This window comes from Camelina sativa, chromosome 1 (genome assembly GCF_030686135.1).
Source record: "Camelina sativa cultivar CO46 ecotype springtype chromosome 1, ASM3068613v1".
Classification (NCBI taxonomy): Eukaryota; Viridiplantae; Streptophyta; class Magnoliopsida; order Brassicales; family Brassicaceae; genus Camelina; species Camelina sativa.
In genome coordinates, this window is record NC_141880.1 from 6880568 (window position 1) to 6904906 (window position 24339).

Sequence of the window (24339 nt, forward strand, 5' to 3'; positions counted from 1 at the left end):
AATTTTTATAAAAGATCTAAACCAATATTTTTCCATTTTTCACATTGCAATTACGACAAAAAGATCTGGTTGATTTCATGGATGACCAAGCCCAAAAATAATTTTACCACCTTTTAGATCCTCAAAATTTTAATGGCCCCTTTCATCTTTAATTTTGTCTCATTTTTTTTTAATTTATTTGTTTGGTGATAAGTAAACCATTTTTGCATTACTAATAAAAAATCTAACCAACATGTGAAATTAAAATATCTCTTTACATTCACACTTGTGACTTTATGTAAAAAAGCTAGAGGTTTTATTCCTTATCAAAACTCTAGGGGCACACGATTTTCGGTATATTTCTACTCGCCAAAAAATAGGTATTCAAGATCTTCTAATGTTAGTTGAATAGCAGAACTTTTACCATGTTTTTCACCCAATGCAGATGCAACAATGTTCCTTTTACGTTCCTGTGAAAATTAATTTAAAGAAACAAAAATCACAATTGAGTGGAGCAATGTTATTATAATCTTGAAATGATCCTGATAGGTTTGGAACAAATTAGAAATAATTATACCTGAAGAGTAAGAATTCGTTCCTCGACGGTATTTTTGATGGCAATACGTGTTACCGTAACAGTCCGAGTTTGTCCGATACGATGAGCTCTATCAATAGCTTGGTCTTCAGTTGTTGGATTCCACCAAAGATCCAAGAGAATAACATGGCAGGCAGCTATCATGTTCAATCCAAGGTTTCCAGCTTTAAGAGACATCAGCATCACTTCTACCTGTTTTGGTATTAAAACATTACATTGTCTTACTTAGAGAATTGTAAAAGATGAATTTTGAAAGCAAAACATGTAAGTAATGTAACATCACTTACATCTGGATCACTGTTGAATTCTTTTACAGCTATGTCTCTTGTTAGTAGAGACATTGAACCATCTAGTCGTCTGAACTTTATACGGTTTTTGACAAAAGACTGCTCAACCAAGTCAAGCATACCCGTCCACTGAGAGAAGACTATGGTCTTTATTGGTGGAGAGTCTGGATCAGAGCCTTGCTTTGCAAGCGACTGAAGAATCTCTATCACAGCTTGGATTTTGGATGAAATAAACTCGCCTTGTAGCGAAAAAAGAACTTTCTTATCCTTAGGATCATCATAATCGTTGATGCAACTTCTAATTGCAGATTCAGTGAAAACATTATCATGTTTAAGCTCTGCACTCATAGCAAAACACATGGCCGCACAAAGTAACAACAGGGTCTTTTGGTGGATCCTGCAGAGAATAATAATAAGAGTGAAAAAAAAAAAAAGAATATTAGGAACATAGTGAAGGAGCCTCAAGACAATAAATGCGCAACCATTACATTAATGCACTTACGTTGCAGACATTGCAGATGCTAAAGGATGATTTTAAGAGATTGAGGAGGATTGTTAGATACTCTCTATCGGATTCATGACCCACATCTGGTATTTCTTCAACAGCATCTGAGTGACTATATCCATTAACAAGTTGTGGATGATTACAAGCTTGGCGTAGCCGCAGAAGCATTACCAAAAGATGAGCCATGTGTTCATGCAAAGTACCTTCATCAGCATATTCCTATAGATAAGAGAAAGATATAAAAAAATATATCATATTACAAGGTACGAAGTCACCATTGTGTATATACATATATGATAACTATCGGAGAATTACCTGATACTGCAAACGTGAATACATTTCAAGCTTCCTGTAGAACGACCATTCTACTACTGAAAAGTCCACTTTGCTCAAATTAACTTGCTTTGGAGGTAGAATAATTATAGGCTGTCCATCAAGTAATGTTCCTATAGAAGGACAACATAAACACAATTAGAAGATGATTAGCACAACTACAAAAGGACATAGTAGGAGTTAACGTATACCTTTGGTGCGGCGAAGCATTATTCCCCTTAGAACAGCTTGAAGCTTCTTGTAACCCCGAAGAGAATTTTTGGAAATTGGAACCTTGATTCTTTGACGAAATGAAAGGCACATGGCATAGGGATGATATCTAAGAAACCTGAAATAGCTATAAAGATCGTCAACTTTGTTCTGTATCGGTGTTCCAGTCAAACACCATCTCCTTTTGGCTCTAAGGCTAAAACAAGCTTTTGCAACTAGGGTTCTATGGTTTTTAATTGTATGAGCTTCATCTAATACTACTCTCAACCATCTAACTCTTCCTAGTGCACCAGCGGGAGGCTGAAGATTAGATCCTTCAAAGCTTGCTCTGTCTCTCTTCTTACTGAATGTATCAAAAAGACCCAGTAAAGGGTTTTGAGGGACTTCGTTTGTAACAATGGCGTAAGTTGTCACAACCACATCATATTTTGCTAATTCAATAGGATCTTTGGTTCTGTTAGATCCATGGTAGATTAAAACAGAGAGCTTGTGTTCATCAGAAACCTTCTCTTTCACTTCCCTTGCCCATTGCTTTACAACACTTGCTGGACAAAAAATCAAAGTACCACCAGATTTTCGACCTTTTCGCTTTTTCTGCTTTGATTGTAACTTCAACTTATGCAATAGGATAAGAGAGATCGTCGAGATTGTTTTACCAAGTCCCTGCATTAGCACACACACATATATAACTTGTGAGAAATTTTAACATATCACCTAGTTCCAAAAAAAATGTGACCAACATAATTAAATTGTGACCTGATCATCTGCTAATATCCCTCCCCTACAATTCCTGCTTCTTTTTTCTTTCTTACGCATCCATTCCAATGCAATTTTCTGAAGAAACAATAGAGATATTAGTATACTCAATAGGACCAAATTCCAAAGTAAGGAAGTTAAGTCAAAACGTGATAATTATTACCTGATGCCTCATAAGAGGAACTGTAAGAACACCGGGAGGTAGATCCTTTTCGGTCTTGGGTTGTTTCAGATCCTGTAATTAACTAAGCCATATTAATTGATATCAGGTTGGTTAATGGGATAACACCAACATAATATGAAAGCAAAATCACAAAGAGAGCTACTTAAGTGTTGAAGTCCAAAAAAAAAAAAAGAGATTAAGATGAATATACTTGTAATGCAGCCTGATAGATTTCCCTCTCGTTAACGGTGGTCGCCTCGTCTTTTACTTCTTCATCACTACCTGAACTATAATTCTCCATGGCAGTATCCATCCTAAAACCACTTTTTGATGTCAGAGTCAAGAACTCAGCCCTGCCAGACAAAGACATTACTGTTAACTAACGAAACGGTTGTTTAGTAATCAGACTATATAAGCAACCATCATTCGAATCAAATATTCTTGTAGATTAAGTAACATTATTTATGACTAGCGTCACATGAGTAACGAAATATAAGCATTCTTAAAAATTAACAATCAAACATTACCAATTTTGTTAAGGTTTATGTGATTTATAAAACCCTATTGATCACGACGAGGTAAAAGTATGAAAAGGGCAGAACAAGAACAGAGGACGAATCCGAGATAATTGGGAAAATTTGGGACGTGATCAAGCAGATGAAACGAGTTTGTGATTAAGAATCGCACTGTTGTGATTAGGGTTGCGGCTTGGACGGAGAAAGAGACGATCGCACGGAACGAATTTTAAACAACAACGATCTCTATATATAATGATAATAATACCAACAAAGGGCTTTATTAGTAAGTCGGTTGGCCCAATAAGATTTTTGTATATACACTTACCTTACCTCTTTTTACGGCAGAGTTTTAAAGGTGGAACAGAGAAAGCTCTTTGCTTCTCCGGTTACTTCCCCTGTCTTCCTCTGCAAAATCGTAATTTCATATTATTACGGTACCGTCGAATTCACCATCTTCAGGGTTTCTTAGGTGTGTTTTAGCGACCAATAGCAAAGGAGCTTCATAACACTCATGACACCACTCTATGTCTTGTCTGTCTACCTGTTTCACAACAAGGAGATCAATTAAAAATCCTGAAAATAGTTCTAAACTTCCTCTCTACTAGTTTGGTTTAAATTATATGCAATACCTGCGTCTGGTTGGGCATAAACAATGTATCTCTCTCTACGATCTCATCTTGTCGAGCTTCCATTTGTTCTCATCTCACCTCTTTCAGCCAATTTGGGATAATGCCAGACTTCCAAGAATACTCAAGGTTCTGCTTAAGATCCTCATAATAATCAAACATCGACCCAGCTAAAACCAGGGGACTTGTGAAGCCCTCTTTTCTTCTGTGTCATTCTAATATTCTCTGCATCTTCCCATCTCTCAGCAGCTGAATAGGTGTTGGAGAGAAGAACTAGGCCTTCTGTTGTTCCTCCAAGACTCTGCATCTTTTTCGACACTTCATCACCAAGTTCCACATTATTGTACGTCCAACAAGCAGAGAGAAGTGTACCCAACACGCGAATGTCGGGCTCAAATGGCATCTTGTTGACAAAGCCATAAGCTTCATCCAAGTATCCGGCACGTGCTAGTAGATCAGTCATGTAAATGTAATGGTCTATTCTTGGGATGACATTGAAATCTCCTCGAGACATGGACTTGAACAGTTGTTTCCCTTCATCCACAAGTCCTGAATGGCTACAAGCAGACAAAATAGCAAGAAAAGTCACCTCGTCTGGGTTCACACCTGTGTCACGCATACTTTTAAACAGAGAAAGAGCTTCTTTGCCAAGCCCATGAATTCCAAATCCAAACAGCATTGTGTTCCACGAAACTATGTCCCGCTTATGCATTGTGTCGAAAATTCTCATGGCTACATCAAGTTTCCCGCACTTTGTGTACATATCCATCAGTGCATTACAAATGCTTGTATTAGCTGAATAGCCATGAACAACACAATACCCTTGGCAACTAGAACCGTGTCCCAAAGCAGCCAAGTGAGAGCAAGCGTTCAAGACACCAAGCAGTGTTGTTATATCTGGCCTAACTCCAGATGATTTCATATCATGAAATAGACGTAAACTCTCTTCTGGACGACAGTTCTCTACACACCCATAGATTAGAGAATTATATGAAATAACGTCTTTCAAGCCAATCTCACTAAACTGTTTAAAAGCATCGCATAAGCTTCCATACTTGGCATAGAATGAAATAATGGTGTTTCCAACAGTTAAGTCTAAGATGAAGCCTGCTTTAACCGCGTAACAATGTACGCATCGCCCACCATTCAGATCTCCAAACCTTGCACAACCCGACAGAATAATCCCAATGGCCACTGGTGTCGTCACCATTGCCACATCTGCATTAACCAGCATCTGCACAAACACTTCTCCAGCTTCCTTTATCATTTCATTCTCTATGTAGCCACCAATCATAGCACTCCAGGTTACCTCATTCTTTAAAGACACTGAATCAAAAACTCTTCTCGCATAGATAATGCACTTGCTTTTGCCATATACATCCAAGATCCCCGTCTTGAAAACTAAATCATTGCTAAAACCCATCCGGGTGCAATACCCATGAGCAGCTCTCCCTTCTTTCAAAGCACCAGCTCTTCCTAGTGCAGGAAACATCCCAACGAGTGTTGACAAATTAGGCCTGAGTCCATCGCTGCTTCTACGCATATCCAAAAACAATCCAATGACATCAGTTAAAGAGCAATGCAAAGAAAACCCAGAAATCATAGCGTTCCATGCCACAATATCTCTTTTAGGCATTTTGTCGAACACTTGTAATGCCATATCTAGTTCCCCGCATTTAGCATAGAAATCAACGAGAGCAGTACACACATACATATCAGTAGTAAAGTCGCTACATGTCACATGGCTATGTATCAGCTTACCATCTTCCATTGCTCGCAGACCAGCACATGCTTTCAGCACAAATGGGTAAGTGTATTTCGTTGGTCTAACACCAAAATCGAGCATCTTGTAGTACAAATCCAAAGCTTTCTCCGAGAAATCATTCGATGCATAGGATCTGATCATCACGTCCCACGCGATTTGGTTCGTCCTCGGATGGGGAATTTCGTCGAACACATGGCGTGCAAGTTCGACTTCGTTGCATGATGCGTAAAGACGCGTTAAATTGACGAGGAGGGTAGAGGAACGCAACGTAAGGGAGCGTTTAAGTAGGTGCTGATGAATGATCTGACCTAATGTTAGATTCCTTGATCGAATACAGGATTCCAGAAGTCTCAGATACATTGGGATCATAATTCATAGCAACCCAACGCATGGTTACAAACCAAAGTCATAACGTAAGAACTTCGTTGACTCTTTTAAATATACAAAGTGAATTCCGAAAAAGGTAGGAGTAATATTTAGTGTCACACAAATCAAAACTTAATTTTTCTATTTACAGTCATTTTACTTATCTTGTTTATGTCTTGCTTAAATTCTTCTTATTCTTTTCTTATATTTTGTTCTTAAGAATGTGTTGATTGATAAGAGAGTTGTGGTCGAGTCGAGTATAATAAATCACTAATGCATTTTTATAACTAATCAATAATCATCATGAGGTACATGAACAAAAATAGGTATGCTTTATTCTAACATAGACAAAAAGGTTTGAGAATGTGAAGAAACCCACTACTGAACTATTATACCGGAGATAAAACAGCAAATTGATCTTCAGCTTTTCAATCCAAGGACACACACCACGACGTTCCTCCTGTATACCAAAACCAATAGCCACATCATCAGCAATCCATGGATACGGGCAGTTAACAGAGGGTTTACATCAAGTGAAAAAAAATTGAGATCAGTAACCAAAAGCAGATAGATTAGTACCTTTTCAATCAAAACCTTAAATGTTATTAATCATTGTCCATATTGCATTTGCTCGGGGGAATAATAACTAAGAAGCTTCTTGAACAGAGGCACCAATGCAAACATAGCAAGTTGGAGCTGCTCAGAGCTGTTTACGCGGATGCTTACTTGCCCTGCCCCTCTGTTATTCAAATTAGCACGAGCAATTAGATTAGAAGAACGTCCAATGGGCACTTGGGACTGTATATTTCCTCCGATAGCAAGATCGCCATGCCAATCCATCACAGAAAGTCCAAGAGTTGACAAAAACCGACCAAGTGGATAATCTTTATCTCTAAACTGAGCTTCTAAACTACCACCATATGCAACATCTCCCCGACTAGTCATTGCCCCACCAGACATAACCATTCTGAACCGTTTATTAGCAATCAACTTATCTTCGACTTTCAGCCCCGCAGACACCGAATCACCCAAGAGCGTTACAGAGAGACCAGCTGCCGCTTTGTTTTTCCTAAAATTGTTAAATCTAGTTTCACTTCGAACTGTGTAAGCCAATTCCTTCCCAGCGTTTTGCATGTCAAAACCTAGGGAAGTTGATCTACCCTCTCCATGTTTAACCGAGCTGGCCAATTCCAGCTGCACATTTGCATCCTTCTTGTCCTTTGTCACTTGACCAGAGAAAGATATCGGTATTTTGTCTTTAACAACAAAAAGTCGTTCCGCATTCACACCTTCATAACCAATATCATGATCCCACCCATGAGTTTCCAGGACTGGCCTAACAAGCCATTGATTGGAGGAATCAAGGTACCGGTACCGATGAGTAGGATTGTCAGAGTCAAAAGATGCAGGTAGAGATAAATCCGGCATGGGAACTGGAACAGATGCAGGTTCACTTCTCTCTTCTTCCACATTTTCACTATACCCGTTAGGCATATCTTTAATCTCAGCAGCAAATTTCTTCATCAACTTACGTCTCTTTCTTTCCTCTTTCATCTGCCTCTTCATAAATAATTTCTCCCGGTACTCCATCTCATCGAGATATTCCTTCTTCTGAGTTTTACTAAGCTTAGCCATCTCGGCTTTAGTCAACCGCTTAAAGGGAGGAAGGTCATCATACTCTGATTCTTCATCAGAATCTGATGATTCGTCCAAATCATCTTCATCTTCTTCATCATCGTACTGCTGCTCAGGAAGCTTAGCTTGTGGTCTTGACTGCAGAAGCGATGAGAGAAGAACTGGTAATGGAGGAGCCTTGGACCGAGCTGTAAATTGTTCCCCTGAAATATTATCTTGTAATTTCAGAAGAGCATTTGCTTCTGCTAGAATCTTGGATGCAAATGAGAGTAATAGCAAATGAGGCTTCCACACTTGGCCGTTAGGTAATACTCTCTGGCCTGCCCGATTTGTCCTGCAAGCAGAGTGGTTCTCAACTAAAGAAACAGGGTTCATGAGCCTCATATCTCCCGCTGCTTGGCGAATGGCCTGCTGGATGACATGAGAACGTTGTGTTACAAACATCTCATAGCTAGAAGCAGTACCATTTGGGCCATCTGGTGGAGCCGAAGCGGCATGAGTCAAACCCACAATGGCATTAAACCATATTGATGGTCCAAAAACATCAGTGATGGTGCGCAAGAGAGGCATGTCACCAGAATCTCTGCTTTGCATATCCAACCTATCAAGATATAATACAATGTCAGGCGGATTTTTCTTGATGACTGCCCTAACAGACTTCAGGATCTTCTCATTCTTGTGTTGATCTGACCAGGATGGTAAGAGACCAGGAGTGTCAATTACCCGTACCTTAATTCCCTGAACAAAACCCTCAACATCCTGAACCCTCTTTGTTCCCATCTGGAATGCATCAGTACTGATTTTCAGTTCATCAAAAATAGAATTGATAGTCGCACTTTTACCAACCCCACTTTTACCGAGCACCATAATTGTACAAGAAAAATCAAGGGGGTCCTGTCCAGCTCCCTCAAGCTGTTCTGCCATGGCACTGGCACGATCAAAACTAAAGGCACCAACACGGCTTCCGTTTCTGCCCCTCAACTGTTCAGCCAATCCAAGCCTGTATAAAACCTGAGCAACAACAACATTATGTGGAGTTTGCCCTAATCTATGAGCAAGCCTCAAAAATTTGACCCTGATCAACTGGAGCTTCTCACGAGTCTCATCATGCTCATCTGTCTCTGCAGTGGTAGAGTCTTTAGCTTGCTGAGGCGGATTGTGAGACACATTGCCATTGACACGAGGCTGTTGTGGAACGCGTGGTGACGGTTCCAGAAGAGGAGCCGCACGACCAAGACCTGCCGGGGGAGCAGGTGGTAATGCTGCAGTGTTACTTCTAGACTCTGTTGGTGAAACAGAACTTAATACCTCAGATTCTCTATCCACATGTTGACTTTCCTTAATCTTTTGACCTATATTTACTGTGCTTTCTTGCTGCTTTTCAATTTCCTTAGATAGAGGACTTTGCTGAACATCATGTCCTCCATTACTATTGTGAACAGTCTCCTGTTCTCTAAGAGTTTCCCCAGGGAAGCCACTACCGCTGTGATCTTCAGTCTCGTTCTTTTCCTCGGAACTAGATTTTTCCAAAGGAGATAGGATCCCAACTGCTACTTCAATACTATCATTCAAGGATTGGTCACCTGAAGCATTTTTAACACTATTGTAGTCGGCACCAGTCTCATCATTTCTCTGTGGCCCAGACTCATTGTCAAAGCAATTCTTAAGTGTTCCTTCACCTTCCTCAATCTCTCGTTCTGTTCCAATGCCATTTTCCTTCAAAAAATCGTTTTCAACACCATCATTCCTAGTTTCCTCGGACCAGGCACTTTCTGAGATAACTTCAGCCACCAGTTCTTTATTATCAGGAACTACGACTGCATTTTCCGAAAAAGAATGTATATTTCCGGTTCCTAAACTAACAACCTCAGCCGCAAAATTGGAACCAGTGGCAGTAGCCTTATCACTGTTCTCAACCACATGATCCAAGCTTGATTCGATTCTACCATTTGAAATATCTGCACCTGCTCCCCCATGATCATCACCATTCATCTTGGAAGCCACCACCAGATCAGATTCAGCCTCCTTCGTACCCTTAACCTCACCATGGCTCTCTCCCACCGCCTTATAACTAACCTCTAAATCTTTAACTCCTCTCTCATCCCTACTTGTTGCCTCTAGTGGCGAATCCGCTCCGTAAGATTCAAGTTTTGAACCAATTGCTTCCTCAAAGACCTCTTCTTCATTATCAATCACTTCATCAGATCCCACCAACTCCTTTCTCTCTACATCCCCATCACTGGTTCTATCCTCCGCAAGGTTCATCTCTTCCCCATCTAACCTGCTAACAATCTCAACCCCGTCTCCCATTTCTAAGATCACCGCAGCTACAAACAAAACCCCCTAATCCAAACCAAAATCACGAATCACTGCACCAAACCAAATTAAACAAAAGAAAAAAAAATCCCTAGCTCAGAATTGTCGCCACAAATCATAAATAAATAAAATCCTCGTTACTTTCAAAATCAATGGGAGTGAAGAAAATAACCAAAATCGATTCTGATACGAATTCAAAAGATACAAGACGAGGAGAACAGCAATGGCGAAAAGAATCTAACCTGCTTATTGCAGAGACAGAGAAGGCCAAAGAAAAGAAAAAAAAATAATTTTTGTGTATAGTTCGGCTTTTACTCGCCTGCGACAGTGCGACTACGACGGGAAGGAGAAGGGAGGAGATAAGAGACTTTAATGGACGGTTTTCATCGGTTTGGGTTTTAACATCGGACGGTTGACAATGGCTTTTGTATTGCAGTCGTCGAAAAGGATGTCACGTGACCAATAGTGAGGTGGGCCAAGGCCTTTTAGTTTGGGCTGTTGGCCTTTTGGAGCTATTCACCTGTCTTTTCTTTCTTTGTCAGTAGATTATTAGTTATTTAAAAGATCTTATTATTAGCTTTTATAAAATTGGCTCACTGAAATTTTGGTTACATATAAAATATTTTCACATGATAAAATATGGCTATAATGATTTTTTCAGTTGTTTGAAAATTGAGTTTATAAACCTTAGTTTTTCACCAGCTTCTGGGGACGATATAGTAAAAAAAATAGGAAACACAAAAGGTATAATTTTATAATTAAAATCAGTAAATTAAAAAAAAATAAAAGGAAAATAAATGCCCGATTTCACAAACACGAAGGACATTTCTTTGTAACGAAGAAGAGACCACCACCTTTTTTCTTTTTTTTTTTTTTTTTTTCTGAAACTAAAAAACTTTTTCACTCTCTTCTTCATCCATTGCGTCCCAAGCAAACTTTCACACTTTAACAACACCACACGTTTTGGTTTTCCTTCTTCTGACAACTACCGAGGAACTCTCTTACGGCTTAGTATTTCTTGTTCCTTGAGACGGTGTTGGAACCGAGCAAGCCTGGCTTGAAGACTAACAAGCCCCGCTGCTTTTCTTGACAACACAAAGCTCAGTTGCGTCACATAGTTTTCTATCATGCTTCCTGGTTGGTCCACCTCCGCTAAAAGTTTCATTTCCTGATAACGATATCAAAACAAAAGTCAAACGAAGCTATACTACTAACCTGTTGGACATGGGCTCTGCCCCTACAAGAAAATTTTATTATTTCATTTAGGTGTGTTTTGTACTTACCTCGCGAACAATCTCCATTGTATCCTCTATTTCTTTTCTGTGTGCTGCAATGAGAGCTTCTTCTTCCTGAAAAGGTCATGCGCTGATGGTTATAACTTATGATATGATACGAACAGAACTATTAGTACAAGTTTCTACATTTGCTTTCAAAATCAATTTCACAGGTTCATCACATGTTTAAAGGTTTAAGTGGGCATTTTACCTCAAGCAGTGCATCAATGTTATCATCAAGTGAAGTGTCAGTTTCATATTGCCTCGAAGCGGTTTCATTTGTGCTCTGTCTAAAGTTTGTCAAGGTAGGGATATCCGATGAACTGACTTCTCTTTTAGACCAGCTTTGTGCTCTGTCTGGTTTCTCTTCCCGCAACCCTTTCCCACGAGGTGGCGACACTTTCTTCACTTTCTCTTCACGGTCTGAAGTTTCTTGGGGGTATGACGACAAGTGGCTCCTCTGACTAGTGGAGCCACCAAAAGAACTGTTCGTCTCTGATCTTCCCTTGTCCATTGAGATTGATGGGATTCCACTTTCCTCTCGATAATTTGTAGGCTGTCTGAAGTCAATACCCGATGTAGTGTTGCTGTCCTTTTCAACCACCCTCCTCCTGGTTTCCTGTACATTCAATTCCTGTGGGGGCTCGAAGACATCTTCCACATCATTTGAGCCCAACAAAGTATCCTTATTAACCGGAGGAGGCATTGAATTGGCAGTTTGATCTTTCTTGCTATTTCCAGTTTTTGATAAACTTTTGACCCTGTTTGTTTGGTAAAGCCAACAGCAGGTTAAGAGAAGGTGAAATTGAGAATTTGTTTCAGGACTCAAGAGAGGCAATAGTTGGAACAAAACATACCTATCAGCATATCTTAGAGTATTGAGGGTATGTTCACACGATCCTGCATTTGGAGAGATGCAAGAAATCATCACCGTCCTTGAGTTTCCAACAAATGAGTCACGGAGCACCTCAGTTAGTTTGCTTCCACGAAATGGTATATGTAGCTGGTCATTGTCCAGTGCACGTATACATTCTTTAAGAGCCAAGAGACTCTTGTTGATTTCTGCGCCTTCCATCCTAAGAAAAATCCACCATGAAAACTATAAAGCATTAGATCTGAAGTGTGGTGGTCCTAAAGTAAAAAGCAGCAAAGTGCCACTCCATCAATACAACAAGGCAACAATTCCAAAACAAGCATAAATTTTTAATCTATATTCAACCACAGGGACAACGAGAATCTTTACCTTGTCTGGCGGTCATTGTCTGTGGTGTCTGCACCTCTTTCACTGCCAGCAAGGTCAATGAAAGAGATCTTTCCCACAACTTTCCCAGGCAATTCATTACCATCATTATTCCTCCGTCTAGTTTCTTTTACCTCAACATGCTTTTTTACAACAAGCTGTAGGATAGCATGTGATCTAGAAGATTCCTCATTTGCTCCAGTTGACCCTGTGCTCCTTTCCGCATTTCCTTTCTCGATAAAATCCTTTACAAGTTGTACATCTGACACTTCATATTCTTGCAGGCCAACAATGCAAACTTGCTGTCTACCATCTTCTCGCATGCAAAGTTTCCTGCTCGGCAATAACTAAATTATTTAGATAACTGTAAACATGCATTTGCGATAGTAGTAGATAACAATGGAAAGAATCGAAACTGAAAGGATGGGAAAGCTAATATATGCCAAAAGAAAAGGAAACATCTCAACAATTATGCAATTTCAAAGAAATGAGAAAAAGAAAGAACACTAACTTTCTCTCACTGAGCAGATCGAACAGCTTTCCACCATATATCTCAAAATAGCTGAGCCACAGTTTAAACCTCTGATTGCTGTATACTGGTTGACGCAACAACCTCATAAGATCTTCAACTGCTCGTATGGGTAGTGGTTTCATTGTGAATGTCTTACCACTACCTGAACAAAGCAAAACATCATCAGCGTCATAAAAGCATGAAGAAACTATTATCATCCAAATCCTGGAATCTGTTAGAAAGAATGTAACTGTCAGTATACCTGTTTGACCATAAGCAAAGCATGTAGCTTTAGTTCTCTGGAAAATAATGGGAATTATCGGCTCAATTGTGGCCCGATACACCTGTTCAAGGGAACAACAAACAACTTCAAGAATAAAGCTTCTGTAATATTCAAAAAAACTGAATGTATCCATTAATCAATCCAATCTAGATGGAAGAGGTGGGGGAAACCACATGCTGATCTAGTTAATAGGTCCATAAGGTATGTTGACCTTGACATAAATCATAAGTCTATCACAGTCCTGCTAGGTTTTCATATGGACTCCAATACGTTCAATTATTAACTTACCTCATCATTTGAAACATCCTCATCTAGAACAGCATCAAAGCAGAACTCATGCTTTTCCACATAAGCAGTCAAATCCACCTGCACCAACAAAATTACGATTCAATCAATATTATGACCTTTATAGCAGGATGCCATCGTTCAGTTGTTCAACTGAATCATGGATGCCATTGTTATCTTCGATGACGAATACACACGAACCTTCAGCTTGGGTTCATGGACAGTCAAAGAATTACCAGATACCGTCACAACATCCTCCTCCTTTCTAGCTGTTTCTTTCTTGTTTAGGGGTCTTTTCCTTACCTAAAGAAAAAAATAAAAATAAAAATGGTTTCTCAATGATCCCTAGTGGTAGTGAACGTTGCTTATAAACCAATCAAGTAGTAAGGAAAAAGGTCAGTGCTCAAGTGAATGACCTACCACTACTTTAATCTTGGCTACACTGTTATTTTCTTTTTCACTCTTAGGCAATGAACCCAAAGGTTCAGCATCTGTCTGTTGCCGTTGTTGACGATTAGCTGGCAAATTAAAGTCGTCTTCAAATTCTTTATTAACACTAGGCATGAAAGGTGATGGCTCAAAGGGTTCGGTAATCATATGCTGCAAAATGGAAGGATGTCACTACAAAATCAACGGGTTGATAACTTTCACATGGATAATCACTTTCTTTAAGAACTAGCAAATGTTGACGACTAAAAGATAAAAGAGCTAGCAAATAACACAAGCAACGTTTTTTCCCAGAAACTTTCTAACGACAACAAGACCAAAACTGGTCACCGCTAACTCCTTTCGAGTGTCCAGATTAGAAGTTGCCTAACAGATATCTCAGATAGATTGCATGCACACAACCCCTATGGATTAGTTGGGACTCAATAAGGCGATACAAGATTGGCAGTAACAGTATGACAACTGGGATGTAACATTAGAGCAGAAAATCTGATGCATTTAAGATCTCTCCGTTCTCCACGGACACTAATGGGTAAATATGAATAGTCTTTTCACTGGTTCCCTTCCAAACATACCTCGGATAGAAGCTCTGTATCATCCATAGCATGAAGATCCAATAACCCAGCTCCAAAATCACCTCTAAACTCAGGTGAAAAAAAACCTTCCGAAGACGGCATACCTGCTGATGTCTGAGCAGTTGGTGTATATGATTCAGAAGTCGACTCCCCGTTAAAATTGAGATTTCTCATTAGTTTGAACAGTCTTTGTTTCTCTTCAGCAGTCTGTGCTCCATAACCCTAACAGATACCAAAGGAGGCTTCAAATATCAGAACCACGCTCGAAAAAACTGAGCAATCTAAGAACCATGCAGAAAACATCTAACTTAATCACGTTCGCGTAAATGGCCAAACAAAATCCAAGCCTTCCTTGAAATACATAATGACTAATATCCAAAACAGGGAGAAACAATCCTAAATTCCTACCGCAGTATTTCTTGTAGTCTTAAACCATACATACGCATGATACAGCAAAAACCTAAAAAGCTCTAACAAAACTTGGCTATCTGTGTCTAATACAAAAATCGCCACACTTTACAAGCCAGAGTAAAACTGCATACGGATAAGGGAGAATTAAAGGGCATGCAATGTAATGGAAGAGTCCAGAAACAAAGAAGCAGGGAAAATAAGTAGTGTACCTGCATGAGAAGGTTAGGGAGATGACGCTGATCGTTGCCTGTAGAAGCAACGGGAGACGCCAGATGCTGCAAGCCAGCGGATTGAAGCCACCGTGCCATGACAGCATCTCCTGCGTCATTAGCGGGTATAGCCCCATCGTATAGCGCCGTCGCAGCCGCAGCATTGCTCTGCTGCATTTGGCCGCCCATGAGGCGCTGCGATCTTCTTTGAGGAGCCAACTTCGGAGATCTGTAGAACAACTCTTCATCCAAAACAAAAACATTCCCCACATTTGTTAAGATTACACATCGGAAACAGGAATCAAAAATAAATTCTCCAAATTAGATTCAATCGAAATGAACTCACAATGTGGAGAAGATTCGGATTCAATACAAAACATGAAAGCGGAAAGAGTTACAACAGCTCCAAACTCGTTTCAATTTCCTTGGAAATCTGAAATTCAAACCAATAGATTGCATCAGAGAAGAAGATCGAAGACGACTCCCAAAAAAAAAAGGAAGACGGAAGTGATGATTACCAGATGGAAACGAAGACACGCAACGGTTGGGTTAGAGATCTGCGATCTGAAATTTTTTTTTTTTTCCTCAAAAATACAATCAGATCTCCGACGAGTGAAGAAGAACCCTAAGCGATGCGCGTCGTTTAGCGTTTGGGAAAAAGCTCTGTTCAAAAAATTTCGTCTTCTCCGTAAGCGACGTTAGGCGCAGAGAGAGAGAGAGATGAGAAATGAGGTGAGAGAGAGAGAGAGGGCGTTGAAGAGGATTTGACAAAGTATAAGACACTAAAAGAATAAAATAAAAAGTTTGAGGCGTTTAAACTTTTTTTTTAAAAAGTGATAGTTAGAACCCCCTTTTATTTCTGATACGTTCACCGATTTGTCCTACTTTTATTGGTTTTTGCTATTTAGTCCAAAATATTTGAAACAAGTTCACACGATCTTCTATATATGAACGGTCTTATATGTTCTAAAAGAAGAATACAATGTTAAAATGTATCTTTGTAAACTATAGTTTTCTTTGCTGAGATCATGACAGTATCTTGAATTAATCTCATACCTATATTGACCATATATATATTGCATAAAATTGATGGGTTTATTTATAGATGTAATAGCTAATAATAACCTTTTTGGATTAATACGCTATGTGTATTTTGAGATTTCAGCTACTTTTATGCTATCAAAGGATGTTGGTTTGGACGACCAAGCTATCGTAATAGAAAAATGAAATTTGAAACTATCCGAGGAAAATGACATGAATTCCACAACTTCTGGAAATTTATAGTACTTGATTATGATTTAAAATCTTATATTACCTTTTCAATTTCCATTTTCCCTATAAAAAAAAAGTATATTGGTTTTGAATTTTGAATTGTTTAGATGTGTGAATGTGTGTGTGAGTGTGTTTATGAGAAGCTAACATACTTTTGTGTATGTAAAATGTGTATTGTTTAAAACCAAAAATTTGAGTTAATCCAATATAATATACGAAAAAGAATATGCAAAAGTAGAGAAGTGGGACAATACAGCTTGTGGGTTCCTTCCTTTTGAATCAAAAAAGCTTTTTGCTTTAGCCTAAAGCATTTGGATTTAAACGATTCCTGATTTAAAGTAATCAAGTATAAGCCAGTATGAAAGGGGCTTTTTCTTTATTTATCAACATTGATCACTAGTTTTGTGCAGCTGTAGGTTAATCTACCTCCTTCAGTCCTTTGTTACGATTAACAAATGGCCCATACACTAGTACCGATTACGTAATTTGTTAAGACTTAAAGAGTGTTTTGACCAAAAGCAAAAAAAGTGTTGAAGAGTGTAAAGCTAAAACGAAAGGACCAACAAAAAATTGACTTAAAATACGTTAGATATAAGGGGGGTTGGAGCAACGTCAAACCGACCAAATCACGTTTCCTTTTACGTGAGACACAATACGTACCAACGCATTTTGGTTGTCCTCTCGTCCACATAGTATACACAGAATAAAATAACTATATCTAGATACTTGTATATTATGTTTTTGAGCAATCTACGCAGCGAAGAGCGAACTCTTCTTAATTCTCGCAGAAATCTTATTTTGGATAATAAAAACCAAATAAATGGTCAATGTACGTGAATTGGACAGCATTTGTAAACTTGTAACGTAGTAAAGAATCAAGCATAGGATACGTTGATTGCTAAAGTTAAACAACACACACATTCATACATACATCTTTATTACGACCACTGTCATTTGTCTACAACGAAAACAAGAGGACATAACTCTTAGAAAAGAGTTTTGTGGCCTTTTCAAAAAAGAAAGAAGATAGTTACAGATTCCTCACGTGAGCAGAAGACATACGTGGAGGGATAACATGCCTACGTTGATGAATGTCTCTTGCCACTTTTTACTCGAGAAAAGGTCAAAACAGTACGTAATAGAGCATATTCCATCAAATGTTTAAAGGTTCCAAATAACCCATTGCTACGATCTGATTCCAAAATTATTAGACTTTTTTAATTAGCTTGCATCGAGATTCGCCATGAGTTTTACTAACCCACGCCCAAATGATAAAAGCTAACTGAAGAAGTGATGTTACATCAAACATCCCAAAAGGCAAAGACCAAAATTCAACTAAACAAGAACTGATAAACCATTGTCTTTGGGATAAATTAACTTAAAAGACTTCAAAACACAGAAGAGAAGAGAAAAGCAAACTTGTAGGTCATTTTTGATAGGAGACAACGACGAAACACAGGACAATATAAAGAAACATGAACTTAAGGAGTCGCTGCGACGACCACAGTGCCCCAACGAGAGCTTCTCTCTCAGCACTTGACCTCCTTCAAACCATGTGCGAAGTACAAAAATGTTGGGTTGGTGGCACCCTCCTTGTAGTAAGCAAAGACCAAAGAGCTGTCATCATGCATCCCCTCCCCAACAAAGCTGTTTTGTATCAAACAAAACAATAATCATAAATGAGATTTCAGAATAAGTCATGTTACAATGAAAATAAGACAAGATTGGAGGGGAACTTACAATTGGAAGTCACCGAGCCTGGGGAGCAAATACTTGGTAGCTCCCTCAATACCCTTCTTGAAGACTGCTTGATCCTCCTCGCTGAGCTTGGGTGTCAAAAGCTTGATGTATTTCTTAATATAGGCGATGAATCCCTTCTTGTCATAAGTTGGTTGCTCCTACAAGAAAACAAAAAGAGAGCTCTTGGATCAGTAATTGCAATGCTAACACCAATCAGAACAAAGATAGTAGAGGAGAGAAACATTAGGTAAACTACTGCTATGTTTCGCTTTCAACAGAACAAAAACAAAACAACAACAATATCAACTACTGTGTGATTAAAAGAAGCAGGCAAAAACCAAACCAACCTGAAGTCTGAAGGTGTCGACAATGTCAACAACCTTTTGGGCAGAGTCATCAACACCCTCATCCTCACCACCTTCCTCAGCAGATGGATTGGCACCAATGTTAACATCTACAGCTCCCAACACAACCCACTGTAAAATAAAGTAAAAAACCAATGAGAACAAGAAAACAAAAAATATCACAGATTCAGAACAAAGCATGAAGATTTAGGGTTAATAATGGCACTACTAACCTTTCCTTCAACTTCCCAAAGAATTCCATTCTCAATCTCCTTGTAAGGGAAAGAGTCGGACAGAAGCTCATCACCTGAAATCAATATCCCAAAAAATTTTAGTCACTAATCAAATCAATCTCACTACATCCCACAAATACAAGTACTGTCACTAAATCATAGAAGATCAGCCAAAACTTCATCAAATCATATTAAAGCACAAAACTTTGACATCATAATCACTTCAAGCAAATTCGAACTAATTAAGAATCTAAGCAATCGAATACAAACCAAAAAAAAAATCCAATCTACATCAATATACTAAGCTCAATCAATACGACAACACCTCAATATAAACCAACCAATCTTAGATCTAACCAAATTAGAGAAACAACGCCCCTATGATTAGAATTGCCGATTCAAAGAGATGTAAATTAACGAAAAAGCTCAGATACAATCACAGATCTAACAAAATCTCAATTCGATATACACAATTATCCCGAATAATCGGAAGATATAAGATCGATAAAGCTACAAAAAAAAATTTTAAGACGAGATTAATAATATAAACAAATAAATTTGAGCTTTACCGGTGAGAAGATCTTGGTACACCAACATGGTCGCTTATTGTTTTTATCTCTCTCCGATCGATGTGAAATAAAACGAATATTAAAGGTTGCGGGAGAGAGACGCAGCGACGAGAGGGTTCCAAAACGATGCTCTAACTTTGGTATTTATAGCCAAAGATACTATAAGGCGTAGGGTTTTCGCTGGAGATGCAAACACAGGAAATAAAATTCCCAAGTAAATTACCATTTTCACCTTTTCCTTTTTTCCAAATATTTATATTTTACCCCAAAAAAGGAAAATTGATATAAACCGACCCTAGAACGGTTTATGATTCGGGTTTTGGAGAAACGGGTGGGTATTTGAGATATAAATAAAGGTCGGGTCGGGTTAATTTTCGTACGTTTCTCTCTCGCGTTCTCGCTGGTTCTAATTGTTCGTGTGAAAAACAATTGAGAGATAGAGAGAGATGACGACGATGCTAGGTTTGAGCACCGAGTTCAAACCACAGTCAATGAAAAAACTCAGTCACAGATCTGTTAAGCGAGCTCTTGATCTTTTCGCTCCCGTCCATGACCAATTCCCACCGCCTGATCCTGAAAGGTTTATAACTAGTTTCCCTTGCAGTGTCTCCTCCTTTGTATTTTCTCGAAATCTTTCGAAATTTATGTGTATTGACGATTCTTTTTCTTCTTCTCTGTATCGCAGCAAAAAAATTCGGCTCTGTCATAAGGTAAAGGAATCTGTTCGTTTCTTCGTCTGGTTTGATTTTTCTCAAAATTTGATTTTGTTTTTTGTGTCTTATCAGTTTTGTAGTTTCAAGTATGGTTTAGCTTCAAATTAGGATGTATTTTCAATAACTTGGAGGTTTCTTGTATCGATTCAAGTTGCATTTGGAGGCGTAGAACCCGTTAGTAAGCCTACACGCTGTGCTGCTGACCATAACAGTGATAAGACGGCTCCATCGAATGTCCTTGCCCTTCCAGGTAGTTCTTTGTTTCCCTTATGTTTACCACATCTATTTATATTAGTTGTGAGCTTTCATTCTTATGTCTATAATTAGGATTGGAAAACAAATGTTTCAGTTATATATCTTCTTAGAGTACCTTTTGAAAAACAAACTTTTGTAGCCTCTTTCAGCATTATGGTTTCTCGTTCTGAAAGACTAAATTATTTGCTCTGCAGGGCCTGAAGAGTCCAAGGAACTTCGAAAAGGCACAACAGAGGAAGCTTTAGTTGTTGGGCCAACTTTACCGCAAAGTGACTTGTGAGTTCACCTTTTCCTTTGGAATGTGACTAATCCAAATAATTTTTGCTGTCTTTGTGACTATTGCTCTACTTATCGTGATGATTCTGATAATTATTGATTCTTGATTTGAAGGAACAATACTGCTAACTCAGGCAAAAGCACAGCGATTCTTCCTGCATATGAATCCTCATCTAAAAGGTTTTGTGTCCCATCCTTTTGTTCTTGTATGAGCTCTCTATAATGACAATACAGCTAGATTGTGATACCTATGTGGCATTAAAAAGCAATGAGGTGATATCGGTTGTTCGTAATCAGGGAATTCAATTTGGCATATGTAACCGTAAATACCTCTGGTTTGTTGTATCAATGCTGCCGTTTCTCATTATTTGCTTTTTTGCCTGTCTATGTGTTACAGAAAACTGTCAACTTCTGCTTTAATGGAGAGAATACCTAGTAGATGGCCCCGTCCATAGTGGCATGCACCATGGAAGAATTACAGGGTAAGATATGTGATACAGTAGCATTTCTGCATCTTATGGATATAACATATAAACGAAGTATGTAGGACTACTTGCTGGCGTCAAGAGAGTACTTGATATTCATACAAGTTGATGCGTTTTTTTGTGGTTAACAGGTGATCCAGGGACACTCGGGTTGGGTCACATCTGTTGCGTTTGACCCAAGTAATGAATGGTTTTGCACTGGTTCAGCTGATCATACCATCAAGGTAACTGATCAACTCTGGAATTCTACTTCAATTCCTTTTTCTCATTATTCTGTAACCTTTCTGGATTCTCATTTGCTAGGTTCTGTTTTCGAGTTCTTCATGCATCATTTACCTATATCTCATGTAAAACCTGAGTTTTCATCCTGGGCAAGTTTAGCCCTTGTAGCAGCCTGATTGCATTAGTCTTGCTAACATTGCTTATGTGGATCGTGTTCACTAGATATGGGATGTAGCAAGTGGAGTTTTGAAGCTCACACTTATTGGACATATTGGGGAAGTACGAGGTTAGACTTTATTATATTATTCCCCTCCGTTAAATTATCAACAGTCTTGTAGAGAAGTACAAGTGTACAAGTTTCGGCTCTCTAATTTTATTGTTTAATAGGCCTCGCTGTAAGCAATAGACATACCTATATGTTTTCTGCTGGTGATGACAAGCAAGTCAAATGCTGGGACCTTGAGCAGAATAAGGTTAAAACTCGATGATGGATTTCCATCTCATCTGTAAATTGATTACTCCTTTCCTGATCTGAACTTCTCATATCCAATGTTTTTGGAAATTTTCTTTGATAGGTTATCGATCTTATGATGGCCATAAGCATGGCGTCTACTGTGCAGCTCTTCATCCGATGTTTTATTAACCGGAGGGCGAGACAGTGTCTGCAGGGTATGAAATTTACTGAAAATATGTATGATGTATCCTGTATTTATAAGCATATATATATGTGTCTTTTGAAATTTAAGTTGCTGATCCTGCTGTCGATATATATATCTTGTTCTGCTTATAGGTATGGGATATCCGTACGAAGATGCAAATTTTTGCACTCTCAGGACATACAGCTGATGTTTTTTCTGTTTTCACCCGCCCAACTGTACGTTGCATTTCATTTTCTCTTTATTCTTGCACACCTACTGCTATTTATGTCTCATATAAGATGTTGGGATCTGGAACTCACTGTGCCTGTGATGTTGCAGGACCCACAAGTTGTAACCGGGTCTCATGACTCAACCATCAGATTTTGGGACCTCCGATATGGTATACTTTTCATTTAACAATCTTTTCAACTTTTACTTTTCTTTCCTCTCGAGCTTTTCATTGTATGTAGGTTTTGGCTAACAAATATATTATAATCAGGCAGAACGATGGCAATTCTAACGCAACACAAACGCACTGTCCGATCAATGGCTCTCCATCCGAAAGAGTAAGAAGACTTTTTCTTGCTTTTTCAATCTTGGGTTCTGCATGATAAAGCACCCTTTTTAATGTATCTTTCTGCTTCGTTCAGGAATGCTTTTGTTTCCGCATCATCTGACAACATTAAAAAATTTAGCCTTCCTAAAGGAGAGTTTTGCCACAAGATGCTGTAAGTTTCTGGAAGCCTTGTAGAGTTGTAGTTAGTTTTTTGAGTCTGAATCCATTCTCTTTTCTTCCAGTGCAATGAAATAGATAATATTTCTTAACTGAAGTGGTAAAGAAGTTTCTGATGTGTTTTAATGTTATCTTTCTCCACGGAGCAGTGCTCAGCAGGAAGGCATAATTAACGCAGTGGCTGTGAACGATGATGGTGTAATGGTCACTGGAGGTATGAATTAATTTCCAGATCCCTTTCTTTGATAGTTATGGTCAAACACTGATACTTGTACCTGCCTTTCCTCCACATATTATCTACCCAACCGCATTATTTGAACTAAAATGTCCCTGTCTTTTTACAATTAAAGGTGATAAAGGAAGCTTATGGTTCTGGGATTGGAAGAGTGGTCACAATTTCCAACAGGCAGAAACTATTGCGCAGCCCGGTATGCCCTTAAACTGTTTTTTAGATCCTTTACCTGTGTGTTCCTTGTAAAGTTAAAGGTTTATGATTAGTTCTTAGGAGCCAAAGAAGCTTTCAAGTTTCAAAAAGTGATAATAGAGTTTTAACGCAAGTAGTAATAGTGTCTTATATCGTTTACATGGTTAGGTTCGCTGGAGAATGAAGCTGGCATATATGCAGCGTGTTATGATCAGACGGGCTCAAGGCTGGTAACGTGTGAGGCAGACAAGACAATAAAGATGTGGAAGGAAGATGAAAATGCAACTCCGAAAACTCATCCTCTCAACTTTAGACCTCCCAGAGAGATAAGACGCTACTTAGGCTTCTCTGTGTGTTACATCTCTCTAAACTATACTCAAAGTCAGAAGAATCACCAATCTCACCAAAATCTGTTACTAATTGTTACTAATTAAGGCTTCTTCTTAAAGATATAGATGAGGCAGCATAGTAGTTTATTTGTTAAATTAACTGTAGTTTTACAAGAGTGTAGCATAGTAGTATTGGAAGGGTTTTGAACTAGGGTATTTGAGTTTGGATTGGTACAAGGCAAATCTACTATTAATTAAGATCAGTACAATTCCTAGAGGCGAAGAGTCTCGTAAGCACTCATTATGGAACACTCATTATGGAACTCATAAAATCTACATCTAAATTGACAAAGCACTAATCGTGGAACTCATACTCTTAACCAGCAGCGACAAAAAGTTTAGAAATATACATACAGGCTTATTTGTGATGATAACCTTTTAGATTTCCAAAGTCGCTTCTTGTCCCATCATTACCATTTACTTAGTTACTACATTAATTAGTAAACTCCTGATTGGCTTTCTTAGGATTTTGTTTATGTGGTGTCTACCAAACGATTTTTGAGCGTTTACCGTTACCAAGAGGGCAACTAGAAGGTAATACGACTAATCACGATGTGGATGAATCTTCTTCTGGTCCCGTGGAGTTAAGTAAATGATTCATTCACATTTACATATGAGATAACTCTTTGTTATGGCTATAAAAACAAGTGATCCAACTCAAAGTCGAAGAAAAACAAAAACATAGGTTCCATGGACCAATCTATAACACAAAAATGGGTGATGGGTTTTCTCTTATCTCCTTATATCAAGAGTCTAC

General features: G+C 38.7%; 3 protein-coding genes and 3 pseudogenes across 8 annotated transcripts; 1 reads left to right on the plus strand and 5 right to left on the minus strand.

Moving 5' to 3' along the window:
* Positions 1–200: 200 nt before the first annotated feature.
* Positions 201–3815, minus strand: LOC104705072 (helicase-like transcription factor CHR28; annotated as a pseudogene). The gene is made up of 10 exons (XR_015594723.1): positions 3677–3815; positions 3040–3181; positions 2829–2900; positions 2666–2743; positions 1891–2572; positions 1682–1812; positions 1364–1585; positions 862–1258; positions 557–766; positions 201–449 (listed from the first exon to the last, which is right to left on the minus strand). The product of XR_015594723.1 is annotated as a helicase-like transcription factor CHR28 (transcript).
* Positions 3608–6106, minus strand: LOC104774377 (pentatricopeptide repeat-containing protein At3g16610 pseudogene; annotated as a pseudogene). Its single transcript, XR_765325.3, has 2 exons — positions 3976–6106; positions 3608–3887 (listed from the first exon to the last, which is right to left on the minus strand). The product of XR_765325.3 is annotated as a pentatricopeptide repeat-containing protein At3g16610 pseudogene (transcript).
* A 255-nt stretch (positions 6107–6361) lies between these two features.
* Positions 6362–10605, minus strand: LOC147949615 (translocase of chloroplast 120, chloroplastic-like). 2 transcript variants are annotated; one of them, XM_087507494.1, is made up of 3 exons: positions 10297–10605; positions 6683–10107; positions 6362–6563 (listed from the first exon to the last, which is right to left on the minus strand). In XM_087507494.1, exon 2 carries the CDS (start codon positions 10046–10048, stop codon positions 6713–6715), a length of 3336 nt encoding a protein of 1111 aa, XP_087363620.1. In that variant the 5' UTR covers positions 10049–10107; positions 10297–10605; the 3' UTR covers positions 6362–6563; positions 6683–6712. The 2 variants fall into 2 exon arrangements, with proteins under 2 accessions (XP_087363620.1, XP_087363622.1); XM_087507496.1 differs by having other exon boundaries at positions 6683–10081; positions 10297–10454.
* Positions 10606–10879: 274 nt separating this feature from the next.
* On the minus strand, positions 10880–16270 carry LOC104705083 (kinesin-like protein KIN-13A). Of its 2 annotated transcripts, none has more exons than XM_087507501.1 (14): positions 15808–16270; positions 15636–15722; positions 15290–15531; positions 14670–14891; positions 14068–14247; positions 13849–13950; positions 13651–13728; positions 13342–13423; positions 13080–13242; positions 12572–12901; positions 12186–12404; positions 11540–12089; positions 11338–11403; positions 10880–11222 (listed from the first exon to the last, which is right to left on the minus strand). In XM_087507501.1, the coding sequence occupies exons 3-14, from the start codon at positions 15476–15478 to the stop codon at positions 11040–11042; spliced, it is 2364 nt and encodes a 787-aa protein (XP_087363627.1). In that variant the 5' UTR covers positions 15479–15531; positions 15636–15722; positions 15808–16270; the 3' UTR covers positions 10880–11039. The 2 variants fall into 2 exon arrangements, with proteins under 2 accessions (XP_087363627.1, XP_087363633.1); XM_087507507.1 differs by having other exon boundaries at positions 15290–15518; positions 15808–16167.
* Positions 16271–17908: 1638 nt separating this feature from the next.
* On the minus strand, positions 17909–19561 carry LOC104781504 (translationally-controlled tumor protein 1). Its single transcript, XM_010506198.3, has 5 exons — positions 19448–19561; positions 18879–18952; positions 18649–18777; positions 18302–18459; positions 17909–18208 (listed from the first exon to the last, which is right to left on the minus strand). Exons 1-5 carry the CDS (start codon positions 19473–19475, stop codon positions 18091–18093), a joined length of 507 nt encoding a protein of 168 aa, XP_010504500.1. The 5' UTR covers positions 19476–19561; the 3' UTR covers positions 17909–18090.
* A 269-nt stretch (positions 19562–19830) lies between these two features.
* On the plus strand, positions 19831–23696 carry LOC104781511 (protein pleiotropic regulator PRL2-like; annotated as a pseudogene). The gene is made up of 17 exons (XR_015594743.1): positions 19831–20027; positions 20133–20173; positions 20312–20410; positions 20610–20691; positions 20806–20871; positions 21089–21173; positions 21308–21400; positions 21621–21684; positions 21786–21873; positions 21975–22067; positions 22189–22272; positions 22376–22436; positions 22536–22602; positions 22687–22764; positions 22919–22983; positions 23120–23197; positions 23362–23696. The product of XR_015594743.1 is annotated as a protein pleiotropic regulator PRL2-like (transcript).
* The last annotated feature ends 643 nt before the right edge of the window (positions 23697–24339 follow it).

Coding starts and splice junctions, on each gene's coding strand:
- LOC147949615 (XM_087507494.1), bottom strand. CDS start 10,048: ATGGGAGACGGGGTTGAGATTGTTAGCAGGTTAGATGGGGAAGAGATG.
- LOC104705083 (XM_087507501.1), bottom strand. CDS start 15,478: ATGGGCGGCCAAATGCAGCAGAGCAATGCTGCGGCTGCGACGGCGCTA. Junction 14,892..15,289: donor TCCCTAACCTTCTCATGCAG/GTACACTACTTA, acceptor GGTATCTGTTAG/GGTTATGGAGCACAGACTGC. Junction 13,243..13,341: donor CTTTGCTTATGGTCAAACAG/GTATACTGACAG, acceptor TGCTTTGTTCAG/GTAGTGGTAAGACATTCACA.
- LOC104781504 (XM_010506198.3), bottom strand. CDS start 19,475: ATGTTGGTGTACCAAGATCTTCTCACCG. Junction 18,778..18,878: donor TTTGGGAAGTTGAAGGAAAG/GTTAGTAGTGCC, acceptor TTTATTTTACAG/TGGGTTGTGTTGGGAGCTGT. Junction 18,460..18,648: donor TCGACACCTTCAGACTTCAG/GTTGGTTTGGTT, acceptor GTTTTCTTGTAG/GAGCAACCAACTTATGACAA.